Below are 16,147 nucleotides of genomic sequence, written 5' to 3' on the forward strand. Positions count from 1 at the left end.
CCGTAATGCCACTATGTTGTCTTGTACAAACACTTTCAAACTTAAGATTTGTGTGATTTTGAATTTTCCTAAATAGCATCTTATGTTAGTTTCACAACTCTATTACGCTTTCAAAGACACCTTTCCTGTCTTTGAGAAATATGAGTGAAAAATCAGTTCAACTTTCCTTCCTTCCCTATAGGAGAGCATGAGTTGTTTCTGGGTTTTTGGTCTTGGTTTGGCTTTTCTGTGTATGGTTTTTTCTCATCAGTGCTTTTAAAATATTTCTCAGATAAAAAGGTTGTTTCCTATTAGAACAGAACAAACAGCTACAGAATTTCTGTTATATGATTTGATAGTTTCTTTTAAAATTCATCTTTACTCAATTACAAGGGGAAATCACCTGTTTCAGTGGGGGTTTGTGTGTTTTAAAGGGTAAAACACACATAACTGTATAAAGGGCCCGAAAGAGACCGTTGTTATTCTCCTCATCCTTTTAACAATAAAAGAAATTAAGGAAGTACAAGGGAATATTGAATTCCTCCTTGCCCACTCAGTCAAGGGTTGTATGGTAGATAATTGAATGGGGAGTTCTAGAAAGAATCTGTATGAAGGTAAGAATCTGACCTTCACTGTTACACAAATACACCCAACTCTACCAACAGGAAAACTCTGCAGACCAGTTGGTTGGTTCCTCTTTTTTAACTCCAAAAATGTTATTTGTCACAGTGTTTATTCCAAGTGATAGCAGAGCTATAATTTAAGAATCTCTCTGTTACCAGCTCTGAGGTGCTGTGGTTTCATTGAGGCTATTTAGTGTTTTCAAACAAATGATGTTTCAATGCACCTTATTTTTAAGCTTGCAAAACGTTGAGCAGTATTGAAGTTTATAAGCTGATCCCTTGACTTAGTAATGAATTTGAATACATTTTGCGTTGGCTGATTTTCAGCTTTTTCAGACCTGGAGATCCTTCCCTCCTGCTCCCGAAATCATTAACATCACTTATGTGTTTGAATAGGAAAAAAAAAGTGGTTCTGGAGAAGCTGCTGAAATTCCCTTAAGGCTTTTTACTTACAGAACCCAGCAGCTGAGCGGTTTTTTGATGAGCAATAAGGCAATGCCCATAATAATTAAGGTTTTGCAAGAGCATATACTAAATTTAGAAAATGCAGATAATGATACAGTAATCGTAGTGCTTTTCGAGTTGTAAAATTGTTTTAAAAGATCAGTTAAATTTAATGTTTTGGGTTTGTTTTTCTTTATATTTCTAATAAACCTTGTCTTTTTCGGTTTTGTCGAAAAAGTTATTCATATGCAGGTAAGTTTCCCAAGTTTCAATGATTATGTGCTTTCTGATAATACAATGCATTGATGGAGGGTATGTCATGATTTTCATTTTGTTTAGTTGAAGTATGAATAATTTGTCTGATGCTTTAAAGTGCATTACATGAAAGGTCATAACCGTACCATAAAGTTCATACCTTGTTGTTTATTAGTGTTCATGATAATTTACTGGGTTTTGATACCCTCAAGGATAAACACTCCACTATTTAAAATGTAAATGGTGTCTGTATTTAGTCGGTGTTGAATTTCCTAAACTTATTCATGGAGTGTGACATAACCGCTTGTGAAAGTAGTGAGTGGACTTTCAGTGATCAGGTATTTGATCTGCAGCTCGTTCATCTTCAAGGCTCAAAAAGGATGGAAATATTCCAGGAACACATTCTTGGTAGGTCTTTGGGTGTCACAGAAGATTGAGTGCAGGGTCTTCAAAAACCTCTAAGAAGAAAAACGATTCATGACTTGCTGAGAGGTGCAAGATCTGCTCTTTAAAATTTGCTGTGTAGGTAGAGAACATTACGCCTACAGCTATGAGGAAGAGAAGGAAAAGTGAGGCATTTCTGGAAGGGCTGGTTATGTTGCTATCATTGAAACACGAAAATTGCTATAGTTCTGTATGGATGTTGCTTTGATGGAGTTTCTGGTTTGAGAAAGGGGTTTGCTACAAGTAGAACATATGTTGGCTATTGGAAATCCCCTCGTCTCCAGTAAAGTACTTCCTGACTTTGTTAATAACCATTTTTATGGTCACTTGGAAACAAAGCAAAAAATCCCACATGACTATTAACATAACCATTTTATGGTCATTTTAAAGCTCAACCACATTTTAATAAGAAAGCACTGATAATAATATGAAGCATGCAGCTATTTTTTTCTTATAGTGGCATAAATTGCTGAGATAGTTCATTTGATACAATTTCTTGCTACTACTAAATTATGCTGTGAAAATGAATTCATAGAATTGATTTCTTAAAATCCCAAGTATCATCATTCGACTGAAAGGCACGGCTACATAAATATGCATAGGTTAAAGTCATGGAGAAGTTGTTTTCTAATTTAGATGCTTGTAAAACTCCTCTGCTTACTGCTGTGAAACACAGACCTCGGAAGATACATGTGAGACATTATTCCATGCTGTGGGTAATGCTGCATTTATTTCTGCCAAGTCAGCATGTCCTGGAGCTACAAAAATACATTGTGGTTAAAATTCTTCTATTTGTCCTTTTTATTAAATAATTAATCTTTATAAATTGCATGCCATCCTTATGTTTATTACTATTTAACTGTTATGCATTCAGTTAAGCTGTAGATTTCTCAAGCCTTCATTCCCCTTTCCCTGTGTAGCAATGAGAGTTATGCTTTTTGTGTGTGGAGTTAATTAGAAGTTTTATATTGAGAAATAAGCAGATCTTTTTTAAAAGCCTTGTATTGCTAAATTAAAGAAAACATATTCACTTGGAATCAGAATTTAGCTTTGGTTCATTTAAGCATATTCTGATCTATAATAAACACATCCAGTTTTCAGCATTAAAGGCAGATGTCATGTCCCTAAGTCCTGATTTGTATTTGAATACACTTAATGCACTTACTGTATTTTTTTCAGATTAACTGTATCATTTGGCTTAACGTTTGTTGCTCAGCTTTGGATATTAGAGGAAATCAGCTAATCATAAAGCTATCAAAATGTTGTGAACATTAAAATGGTTCATTAGCAATAATCCAATGTGCTTTAAAATACATGTATTAGAAAACAAAATACTTTAATTTTACTTCCTATTTCATGACTTATTTTCTTTTAAAGCTCACGTAAGTGTGCTTCTTACAGAGCATTTTTTGGCAATATGCAGTTATGAAACTTCTTTGCATGATTACAGCAAAAAGTTACTGCATTACCCGGTGGTGTTAATGTGCCTGTAAGTGGAAGCAGGCAATTATTGCTTTTGTATTTGCTACCTTGAACTACAAAAGGAGAAAAACAGGTCAGAATATAATCTAGTGGTGACTCAAAACTCATAACATTACAGAAGGCTGTACACTGACAGGGGTAGAATCTATGTGTTTTAGCCCTATTTGATGTTTGGTAATACCTTTTATATATAAGGTACACAAACGTATAGCTGTGATCATAATTTCAGAATGAAGATGTCTTTAATAGGAAACATTCTTTGAAAATCAATCTTTTCTATAGAAATAAAGATATTTTGCTTACCAGTAGGTTATTTGACAAAGATAGTTTTAAGACTGTCTTTCTGCAGTGTTCTCTTTTTATTAAGTAATCAACACTTTTTCCTGATTTAAAACACTTAAGTGGGTATTTTCTACTTAATACTGAGGTAATCTAGAAGCATTTCAGCAGTGTAGTCTACTAATAAAACTAATTAGGAGGAATTAATTAACAGAGAACATTCCACTTTCTCTTCAGTCATCAATAATTTGCACCTTTCGCATGAATTTCCTGAATGTCCAAAAAAATTTCAGAAGATTCATGGAAAAAATATTAGTTTACTCTAAGATGAAGTATATACATGTAATATATAGAGATACACACTCATATTGCATTAATACAATAGTATTTTGTGGGGTTTTTTTATACTACGAGCTTTCCAAATACGTATTTGAACTAATTGTGTTTTTATATATCATGAATTCTTTATAGAATTATTTATATATAGAATTATTTTTAATTTTATTAATATATTGGGATTTTAGAGCTACCAGATATTTCTGTAATGTAACATTTTCAGGAATTTGATAGATTATTTATATGAAAGGCTAAAACCATGTGAAGCCACTGAAATCAGAGACACTGGAAAAAAATGCCGAAGACCCATAATTTTCCCGCTCATATTTTGTCTTTTAGAACAAAATCATTTTAGACCCAATGACTTTCAGTGAGGCCCGCTTCAGACCATCCCTTGAAGAAAGGCTGGAGAGCATCATCAGCGGAGCAGCACTGATGGCAGATTCCTCCTGCACACGAGATGACCGCCGGGAACGCATCGTTGCTGAGTGCAATGCCGTGCGGCAGGCGCTGCAGGATCTGCTCAGCGAGTACATGAATAATGTAAGTTATACACTTTTCTCACTGGCTGCTTCTTCAATTGATGATTAAACCTTTCAGAGGCTAATGCTATGACTTTACTTTTTAACAAAACCAACAATGCGTTTTTGTATCAGGAGTAATGGTAATGCTATTTGAATTATTTGACTTAATGGTAATGCTGTTTGAAATATTTGACTTTTTAATATATTGCAAATATTTGCAGAAGTTTGGAAGCTCATAGGAGTGTTTTACATTCAGAGGAACGGTGTTCCCAGTAGCTTTTGCATTAAAGTTTCTTCTGATGCAATAACTAGGCAACAAGTACTCCTTTTGAAGTATAGGACCTTTAAAACAACTAAACACAAGCAATGGAAGTGGGCAATGGCCCAGGACTTTTCTTAATGAAAGTGAATGCGATTGATTTCCACCGTGTGATGGTGGTCGTTGTGTTTACTTATTAAGATGTCACCTGTAGATACTCATGTAAGGTTGTCTGTTTGCTCTGTGGGTTAAACCAATGAAGGTTTTCACTTGGTGTTGGAGCTATCAAAGTACTCAGTTGCCATGAAAGTAGCTGATCACACAAAGAAAGGTATCTGCAGTACTTTAAATAGAACTGGCTGCTGTAGGCTTTCAAGTGGTGTTAAGTTGTTCAACATGGTGTTAATCGGTAGTGCTTCCGTTCTGCATCACTTATCCCAGAAAATTCTCTGTCCAACAGTATGATTTAAAACTCATAAATACTATCGCTATGTCATTTGGAGGATGTGTGGAAAAGTCCTAAGCAACATCAACAACCTTTATTTAAATGGAAATGTTGGCAAACAGGTTTCAAACTGAGCATCTGACACTATGCTGTTGTCTTGTCTGAGTTGTCTATCATTGCAACCAGAGTACCAGATGGCACATTTTGATCCTATTTTGCTAGAATCATCAAAATAATGTTTAAGAGGCTGTTCAAGGATGAACCTCTAACATTGTTGTTTTCATTGGTACTGTTATATTTGGTTGGTAGTGATACAATGTGGTGTCAATAGCGCAAACTTCGGTCCTTTAGTCATTGTACAGTTCAAAATTAACTGTGATGTTTCATAAGGTATTGTTCCATGTAACAGAGCCACCTCATGGAATAGCTAGTTTTGGTGGAGAATTTAAAAGCATATATTATTTACTTTTCTAATTTTCATGAAGTGAGAGTTGAAAGGTTTTTACACTGCATGAAAGCAAAGCCTATGCTGTTGTGTTAGGGGTTAGAAATTATAAAGAGAGCATTAAATAACAGGTGATGAGACTGTGGTGGAAAAGGACTTGCTGGTTTGCTTCCTAGAGAATCCTTGCTTAGTTGAGCTACTACTGTAAGGTGTAATCTTTAAAGGTGCTTATAAACCTTTGAGAACTGATGGATTGCGGCTTTTGATTTGATTGTGGTGCCCCCAGGTTTTTGGTAACAATGCAATTTGCCCTTTGACCAGAGACATTGTTGGTTTATTTCTGACCGCATCTACAGAAGTGAGGAGAGTTTTAAACTACTGTAGGAATTTAAGACCACATTGAAGGTGGCTTATGTGTAATTTCATAGTTTTTACTTAAACATAATTGTGTGAGCATCTTTTTGTGGTTACTGCAATGTGTTTTTTGAACTTCTATTCCTTCTTTATTGTTTTTTCTTCTGTTCTGCTTAGTCTGAGCTGCACAATTGCTATATTTTTTATTTTCCTGCTTAATATTGGAATGGAATCAATTTAAGCTCTTTTTTACAACTATTGAGTAAACACTGTAAGAACTCAATGTATACTTAAGTTACACAAAGTGAAGTGCTCCTAATTTAAACACATGTGGGATGGTAGAATTTGAGAATGATATTGCAATGATATTATTGTCTTCAAAGCCGATCTTTGCAGATACAATGAATTGCATTCAGTTTTACAGATTAAGACACCTAAATTTAGGTTTCTGTATGCAAGTACAGACAGGTAAAGTAGTGGACTCAATTCAGTTGTTTAAAGATAGATGCTTAGTGCTGTTTTAACCTACAAATTCTAATAGCCTGGTGCTCATTTGAACAGGGGCTCCCCGATCTGCCGCTCAGAAGCATTTGAATCTACCATGGGCCTTGTGTCATACCTGCCAGCCCTAATTCCATGTTGTGTGTGGGGAGAACAAATGGCCAGACTCCTGCCTTTATCAAATTATTGGAGCTTAAGCTTCTTTGTAATTGATGGAGATCATATCAATACTGCCAAGGGTGTGACATTTCACAACATGGACTCAAGCTGATGCAGAGACTCAAATCCTCGTTTATTATCACCAAGCCCTTTTTATCCCCTTGTTCAGTACTTTCACAACCCGCACATACATACAACATTCAATCTCATTGGCCACTGTGAAACTCTCCAGGTGAATAGTCCAATCACAATGTTGCAGACCCTCTCACAGCCCTCACATTGGCTGGTTTTCAAGGCCCCAACTCATTGCCCCAGGGCTTGTCAAAGCACCAAAGTGTCAGAGCTCATTCCCAAACTCTTCTTTGTGCAAATCTTATCACCTTCACTCCCCACATGTCCCCCTTCTTTGTTTTGTATATCCACTATCAACACCTGCTTAAGGGCTTGATTAATAAGAAACTGTATAAGCTAATGAAAACTAACAAACATTCCTAATGCAATTTTTTCACTCATGCTCCTAGCCTAGCAAATAAAGAGTTAAAGAACAGTTAGCCTTCTGCACTAACAACTGGAAAATACAGATACATATCCATTTTTACAGATCTTAACAAATCAATTTCTTGTGGCTGTGTTGTTATAGCCACCATCCATCCCACGTGTCCACAGGATTCTAGACTGCCATTGCCTTCCAACAGCAGTCTGAAAGGACTGGTAGATGTGGCACCAGACAGGCACAGGGTGTCTTATTCTGTCGCATTGGCTACAGATGCTCTTTTTTGGCTGGGCGAGAAACCATGGTAGGCTCAGTCCTCTTGTGATGAAGAGACAGAAGACAAGGCAGGATGAACCTATCGTGCAGGGACCCAATGAGGTCCTTTATCTGTGGAAACACAAGCATACCCTTGTCCGCAGGTTGTTAAAGGGAACTGGCCTTCCCATTCATGAGTTTCAAGATTATGTACTTTAACATGAGCTTTCACCTGTTCAAAATTCTTAGAACCCCCACAATGGCGCTGTATAGGAGGTCCATCCTCTGTCCAGAGATTTAAAAATTCAAAACATAACAAACTTTTCCTACATGTTCTTCTGGGGTTAACCCTGAACTCCCCCTTTTTTGTTTCATATAACATAGAATAGTTAGGGTTGGAAAGGACCTTAAGTTCATCTAGTTCCAACCCCTCTGCCATGGGCAGGGACACCCCACACTAAAGCATGAAACCCAAGGCCTCATCCAACCTGGCCTTAAACACTGCCAAGGATGGAGCATTCACAACCTCCCTGGGCAACCCATTCCAGTGCCTCACCACCCTCTCAGTAAAGAATTTCTTCCTTAGATCCAATCTAAACTTCCCCTGTTTCAGTTTGAACCCGTTACCCCTTGTCCTGTCACTACAGTCCCTAATGAAGAGTTCCTCCCCAGCATCCCTATAGCCCCCCTTCAGATACTGGAAGCTGCTCTGAGGTCTTCACGCAGCCTTCTCTTCTCCAGGCTGAACAGCCCCAACTTTCTTCAGCCTGTTTCCATACAGGAGGTGCTCCAGTCCCCTGATCATCTTCGTGGCCTCCTCTGGACTTGTTCCAACAGTTCCATGTCCTTTTTATGTTGAGGACACCAGAACTGCACACAATGCTCCAAGTGAGGTCTCACGAGAGCAGAGTAGCATGCTCTAACATCTCTTTTACAAGTGACAAATTTACACAATACAAGGTGTAGTTTCTTATTTGCAACTGGCTAGTAAATACAGGTGGTTTATACACAAAATCACAGCCTCTAATAATAGCTACTTTTACAAGCACATCTATTCAAGTTGTTACTTTTCAGTTGCCCCCAAACCATGTTTTGCAGTCATTCGCTTTTCTCTTCCTCTATCTCATTTTGCTCAGAGTATTCACAGTCAGCTCCTGTAGCTGAGGCATCGGGTTTTTCCACTTGTTGTCCAGCTCATGGCAAGGCTTGACAAACTTTGCAGGCAGCAGCCATGGACGTGTAGATAGGAGGACACAAATATACCCCCTCCCTCAGGTTATCAGTTCTTGAGAAGACAGGTTGAAGTGTTTCCTTAAAGTAGAGGCATTCTGATGCAAAAGGAATGTGAAGCAGCTGCAGAAGTAAACTGCAAAGTGTTAACAATCAAGGTGCTTGCTGTGTCATTACCCACAGTTAAAGGGCCAGGCAGGTTTGAAACACAGGAGATGAGCCGGCTCCTTCCTTTTTCATGTCACGTCTGCCTCGTCTCGGCGTTTTCTTCTTCTGCCACCCTGATGCTGCTTGAGTGGCAGCTGATAAAGCTTGTGGTAGTGCTGCCCCTCTCGCTTTTCCAGTTAGCAGTTCTTGTTTCAACCGATCTGTTCCTCTAAGTCTTGGATTCACCCCCAGGTTACCTTAAATGCACTAAGTAGGTCTCCTCCCATGAGCACAGCATGTTGCAGACACTCTTTAGGCTGGGAGCCGAATTGGAGGCCAGCTTCTTTTGAACATGTTTATCAAACAACTAAAGGGGCCTCACTGCCTTTTTACACCCCCTGTAAAAAACTTTTATGCAAACCCAAGAACAAAAAATACACAGAACACTATCTGCACTCAACACACACGCATGCACAAGGGATCCCACAAGCACACTTCACACAATTACAATGTTTGGAACACAAAATCCAGACATATGAGTATCACATAAAGACTATATCGAATGAGTTGTATATGGGGCCCCATAGTCCATGGTCCATCGCCATTCACCTGGTATCTTTGATAAGAGCATAGGAGAGACCTTCCCACTGTGGGTCTTGATCTGGCACATACACCACAGGGAAAGCACACAATCCATCTACATCCCCCACCCATCTCGCTTCTCCCTTTACAGCTGCCCATTTGTAGGCTCCTTTTTCAGATACACAAGCACCGGGTCAAAAGGACCATCCAGGTCAGCATCAGAATTATCAGGCAGCAGAACCACAGGAGCAACTACAACAGATTGACTTTTTGATCTCACAGCAGAGTCCAGCAAAGAGGGCGGTGGTGAAGGAGCTGAAGGTGCCGCTTCTGCCCCCTGTGCTTGTGAGCCCGCATGAACTTTCAAAGTTTCAGAAACAGTTTGCCAAGAGCTCAATAAAGTGGCGGCAACTTCATCATTGTTTGTAGCACAGTCCCACAAATTAACACCAATTTTGTCCCAGATCTCCAGGGTATAACTATTAGATGGATTGACTTTCAATGCCCAGAGAAGGATAAGTTTCAATTCTTCCTTGTCAACTTTTTCTCCATACTGCTTACAAATTGTAGCAAAAACCTTTAGAACATTTCCCTGCTCCCTTGTTAAAGCAGACCCCATAATTCTCAGCCGCTTACCCCCGTTCTGCAAGAGGCAATCTTTATGGTTTGAATTCACTTCCTTTCAGCTTACACATTTGCTTGCATTCAGCAAGAAGTTCGGCTGAACCGCGCCACTGGATCGACAATTAATCCCTTTTCATGCTCCATGTGGTGGGCGCCATTTGTGGCATTTCATGACACGGACTCAAGCTGATGCAGAGACTCAAATCCTCATTTATTATCACCAAGCCCTTTTTATCCCCTTGTTCGGTACTTTCCCAAACCGCACATACATACAACATTCAATCTCATTGGCCACTGTGAAACTCTCCAGGTGAATAGTCCAATCACAATGTTGCAGACCCTCTCACAGCCCTCACATTGGCTGGTTTTCAAGGCCCCAACTCATTGCCCCAGGGCTTGTCAAAGCACCAAAGTGTCAGAGCTCATTCCCAAACTCTTTTCCATGCGAATCTTATAGCCTTCGCTCCCCACAAAGGGAATCTGAAGAGCCATTCAGATGATGAAGTGTTATAATCTAACATGGGATAGATTAAATAACTCTAGACTCCTCTGTTTATATAACTAAATCTGCATTAACCAGGCTAGAAGATGAGATGCCTAGCTTTGTAGGCAGTTCAGGCATCTATCTCAGGATAGAATTCCATTCATTTTTTTTCCCTGGCAGAATTTCCTTCAGTATTTAACCATTTGCTTGAAACCCAGGGATGGATGGGTGTTCTTGTGGTTTCAGCGATGCTGAGCGTGTCCATTATGACAAAACATTTCACTTGGAAAGCTTTTTTTTAAGCTTGGTTGAGTTTCAGAAGGGTAAAACTGAAAGGGATACACCAAACATGGCGCGGTTACAAGTCTTATCAAGAGTCGGCTAGACTGTCAGAGCATGTTAGCTTTGAGTTGATTTGGGGAAGACTGACATCATTAACGTCTTCTGCCCACACAGCCTTAAACCACTGCAATCTGCTCTTGTGAAATGAATCAGGCATTAGTGATGTCCATTTGGGGTTTTTTTGCTGTTTAATGATTATCTGGAAAATAGCTTATTTCTTGGCTGATTGTTGATCAAATGTGCGTATTGCATTTGATGCTTGACGTGAGATACAAAGAATAGAGCAATTTAAATATTGTGTGATCATATTTTATGGCTAAAAACAATTAAATGCAGAGTATTGGCAACGTGCTGTACAGTCAATGGTAGTTCAAGCTTTCTCCAGCTTAAAATGGTTTCTTTCAAGTTATCTATTTCTATGATTTGGGTTCGGAGGGGTGTTTCTTTTTTGCATACAAGAGCATTTCTATTTGTTGTTGTTATGTAGATTATATATTCCCTTTTACCTGTTGGATGTTTAGACTGCATAGCCCTGTATAAATTGGTTGTGGTTTATGTATTGCATTAAATTTTCATAGAAGCCAAGTAAAATATCAAGTGCAAAAGAACGTACTCGGAATGGCGATGTTCTTGATGCTTCAGTGATCTTTTGCCCTAGTAGATGGTTTTGCAGTCATGAATCAGAAACTGGAAGCTTTACAAGCAACTGTATGAAATACAAGGCTTGCTGTTTAATGCTGTACACTGTCTAGCCTTTCAAACAACGAATGCTGAAGGCAATACAAGGAGCAAGACAAGGAAATAGTTTCCTACTGAACAATGTAGGAACTTTTACCTTTTAAGCAGAATAAGATGTAAAAGGAAAATTCTTCCACCTGCAGAACAACCCCTGTGCCCACTTCTTTCTTATAAAGTTCACTGTAAGGAGTTAAGTGTCTTACCTTCTGTGCTCCAGCAAGGGTTTTTCAGTACATCCATCATATTTCCAGGTCTATTCCCTGTAATCTGTTTTAACATTAAGTGCTTTACCAGACTTTACTGGATAGATATGCTTTGCTACATGGGATGGTAAAAATCTAATTCACATGATAGTGATGATTTGCCCATTTGTCCACCCATTTTTTTATGGATCAATCACAGGCTAACAAGAAGAGAAGTTCTTACAGTTAGTTCCAGGGTATAGTTCAGTGTATTATCCAGAGTTTTACTAAAGTAAGTTAAAGCTGGTTTGCACTTTGGAAGACTGGATACACAGGCACTATAGGTCTCCTTATTTCGGTTCCTTCTTCCTTCTCCTCTGATAAATGTTGGCTTGACCCATTTCCTACATGGGAAATAAGATCTTTTAAATCTATTTTTCAAGCCATCATCACAAATATTTAGATGCTCTGGTCCCAGTTCAGAGGTTATTTAAGCAATTACTGTTGTAGGAGGTTTTTGACTGATAATTGCTAAGGGAAAATTAGTCCTGAGGATCTTTACAGTTATATGAATAATTATGTATTTGTATAGTATATTGCATTGACTGGAGCCTTACAATGCATAAAGCCTCTGCAAGATCTTATGTAGAGATGAGATGTAAACTGTTTCGTTATTGCTTGTATATCTAACAATATGTATTAGTTTCATTTGTCTTATCAGTAACTGTCAAAACATTTTCCCGGCATGGTTTTCATTTCTTCTATGGCGAACTCAGTTGAACTTTAAAGCCTTTCATTTCTGGGAAGCATATGCAGGAAGACTCTCAGTTACTGGTTCATATGACTTTTCTTTAATCTCTCACAGAAAATTGCTGTTGGTTCTTTTGTTTGTTTGGGGTTCTTTTTTTCAGGTTCTTATCTATATGTGATAAATCCCGTCATTTGTTTCAACGTAAAATTACATTTCTAGACTTAGTGTCCTACAGAGAAGAACTAAATACAGCTCCACAGACACTCTTAATGCAATTGTTTTCCATTTGTCTAAATGAAAACATTATTTAGCGGATGGTTAGCTCTGATTGTGGTCTAGTTTCCTGCTGGTTTACTGTCCTGGATACTTCGTGATTTGTATTGCAGGCTGTCAGGGAGCAAAAATCCTAGAAACCTGGGAGTCCCAGCTTTTAAACCCCTGGATTAGAAGTACACTGCTAAAGTCTTATAACTCAACACTGGGTACTGTTTCTAGCAAGCATCAGGGTGCTGCTGTGTTGGTGTCTGATTATAAGAAACGAAGAAAATGATATCTTTAGAAAAATATGCCTTAAAAAGAATGCTTTGAATTCCCTCTGATATCATCAGTTTCTGTGCCAAGCAGAGACAGCCTGCATTTTGGGTATCTGGGGTGTATTGAAGAGAGATTTGGAAAGCAGTTGACAAGTGAGTCAGCCTTGACTGTTAAACACCTCTGTAATCACTTCAGTACTGGCTTGGCATTAATTCAAGTCTGCATTTGAAAAGACATTTCCCAGCTGGTTCAAATACAAGGTTATCTTCATGAACCTTTGGGCTCATTTTTAAGCCAACCTTCGTTCTCATGCCTTCATTTTCCTCTCACCCAGTGCTCCTGATCCCAGCCACTGCCAATGTTTCATAAGAGCTTGGGGTTTGTTTTTATCATAATTGGGCTTTGGGACAAAGAGTAATTCTATGTATCCAAGTAGAACAGTATTTTATAAATCCTTGTATTACTATGCTTATTTAATGTTTAGACATGAGGACCAGAGCTCTGCAGGCTAGATTTTGGTTAAGTTTTTTATGTATATTTTACTGATATTACCATAGGAATAATGTTGCTGAATGTTGGCTCTTCATAATCTGGTTCTCTAAAATTAATACCCATTCCTGATGTCTGTTCACTGTAACCAAGATAGGCTCCAATACCTGTTTCCTTTGGAGAAGAAAATGTCATATCTCAAAAATGCAAATATAAGAATGAATGAAGAAGCATGAGTCTACAGGCAGTTTTTCTCCACAAATACATCAGTAAAACATTTGAATTGCTCTGAGTGAAATTATAGTGCTGCAGCGCATGAAAATGAAATGTCCTTAACGGACAGCTGAAGTTATTGTGCTTGATTGGAGAATGAAAAACATGATGGCAAATGAAAATGTATAAACTCTCAAGATACTGTCAGCTTCCAAATTGAACAGCTCCATCTGAGTTCGTACATAAGAGAAATGTAATAATTGTTGTCTTTGTTTCAGTTCTGGTGCTGGCTTGTGTAAGGTCAGTCTGGGTGACAGTGAGCAGTAAATTACAGTCATGAGACAGAGAAATGTCTGTAGCTGTCCTGAGATGAGGAATCAGGGATGAGTGACGCGAGATGGGCTGCTGGGTCATTGACTGATACAGGGCAATTTTCCTGTTGGTACCGTGGTAACGTTCCTAGCTTTTGTGAATAATTCTTAGAGGAAAATGTCTTGTTTAAAGTTTCCTACCGTCTTTCAAGCTATTTTGCTCTTCACTTTGCTAATTTAAAGGCTTTAAGAGCAGATTTGGCTTTCCGAATTTGGAAAAAAACAAGTAGAAACACAGTAGTTATTACTGGAGGAATAGGATGTGTTCCCAAATGGGCAAATGTATATGATGTGCCACAGCATTGCTTCTTGGTCACTTACGGTTTCTTTGCATCTATGTGTGTCTCCTGAGTGCCTCAACTTCTTATGTGACTGTACATAAATCACTGTCTAAATATGCTACCTGCAATGGAATTTGAGCCACCTTTTAAGGAACCTTCTGTCTCTTTGTTTTTTGAGGACATTATCAAGGCCTCATGGGGGGACACAGTATTTTTTGATAATGTGATAGACTTGCACAAGTGAGCTTTGATTTATTTGTTGATTCCTCTCTCTTCTGGTTTTGCAAGTCCGAGTTCAGAGTTTGTTTTGTTGTTCCTGCTAGGTCCAGAGAATCACACTGATGTTTTCTGTCAGAGACAAATAGAAAAGCTCTGTAAGAAAGTGAGACTTTATGGCTTGGAAATGACGAATAAGCTAACAATTTGCCTTGGCTTCTGGTTCTGGTGGTTGCAGATTTACACAGGCCTGTGGTGTTTTATCTGTTTGCATGAATGGATGTTTAAACATACTGAATTAGTATTTCTGGGAGGAAAGGCTGTTTCTGACCTAGAGTGCTGATAGCTTTTCTCTGGTTGTGTCCACTGGAGAATATTTTAAAGAGAAAAAGCAAAACAAGGCACCTATAAATGCAGATTGTTGTATGTCATGAGGCAAGTTTTGTATGCCTTGTTAGTTTAAATTATGAGGTTTTTGGAATCTAAGGCGGAATTGCTATATAAGGTTGAGTGATGCTTCTGACATGATATTTCCCTCCAAATAACCTAAGCTTTGGGAAATTTTAAAATATGGACTGACCAGATTTACAATTAAAGCAGATAAATTTATCTTAACTACTGCGTTTTTGTTGCAGTTATTTTCGGGTTTTAATGTTTTTCATTCTTTTTAGCATCTCAGGCCCCTGTAAGTCCTATACATATTTATAATTAAGAGTTAAGTTGTGGTGGGATTTAGTCACAAGTTTAAGTGTTTTGCTCAAGAATACTATATCGACAGACCCATTTTGGGGAGGTCTCAAGTGCTGACAAGTTCCAAACCACCAGCTCAGCCAAAGGTATTATATGTTCCCCATTCTTTTTGACATCCTTGTCAGTTCACATAAAAGTTTATCCAGCATTAGCTAACTCAACTTCTAAGAATTATATTAAATAACTTTTTTTTTGGTGTCTCATATAATCTTTCTTTAAGAACTCATATTTCTAATAAATTTCTATTAGGTCTTTTTTCCTCTGGATTTTCCACTTTTATTCATGTCTTTGTCCTTAAAAGTACTGGGTGCCTAATCAGGAAACACTTTTTCCACATGTAGGTTTCACTGTTTCAGTGTCATAAAGAATTAAAAGACAGGAGAATTCTATAAATCATACGTGCTCCCTTCTCTGCTCTTTATATTCATAGGTAAGAAAGTCTTGTGGTTCAGATACAGGCCTGGAAGTGGAGCTATTTGCTTTTCATCATTGATAGGACAAAGTGTAATGAGTTAAAACTTAAACAGGGGAAGTTTAGATTGGATATAAGGAGGAAGTTCTTTACTGTGAGGGTGGTGAGGCACTGGAATGGGTTGCCCAGGGAAGTTGTGAATGCTCCATCCCTGGTGGTGTTCAAGGCCAGGTTGGACAGAGCCTTGGGTGCCATGGTTTAGTGTGGGGTGTCCCTGCCCATGACAGGGGGGTTGGAACTGAATGATCTTAAGGTCCTTTCCAACCCTAACTATTCTATGATTTTCTAGGTTCTTCATAGTCTTTCTGGGCTTTGGTTACCCCAGCATTAAAATTGTGGTCTTGCCAGACTTACTTAATTCATTGTGGTTTAAGTGCCTTGATGTTTCCACATTAAATTCTGTAATAATAATGCAGTTTTTGTATCACTGTGATGTTTGATTTTTGGAGGGTGCACATAATGTC

The 16,147-nt window shown here is 38.3% G+C and overlaps 1 protein-coding gene across 3 annotated transcripts in view; it reads left to right on the forward strand.

The window, feature by feature from the left end:
- CTNNA2 (catenin alpha 2) overlaps nucleotides 1-16,147 on the forward strand; it is a gene marked incomplete at both ends in the record, with an annotated part of 463,369 nt that overhangs the window by 98,294 nt on the left and 348,928 nt on the right. For all 3 annotated transcript variants that reach the window (XM_080629642.1, XM_080629643.1, XM_080629644.1), the window contains one exon: nucleotides 4,182-4,385. In XM_080629642.1, the coding sequence (XP_080485768.1) occupies nucleotides 4,182-4,385 (204 nt within the window). The remainder of the gene's footprint in view (nucleotides 1-4,181; nucleotides 4,386-16,147) is intronic.

This window comes from Psittacula echo (assembly GCF_963264785.1).
Source record: "Psittacula echo genome assembly, chromosome: 1".
NCBI classification, from domain to species: domain Eukaryota; kingdom Metazoa; phylum Chordata; class Aves; order Psittaciformes; family Psittacidae; genus Psittacula; species Psittacula echo.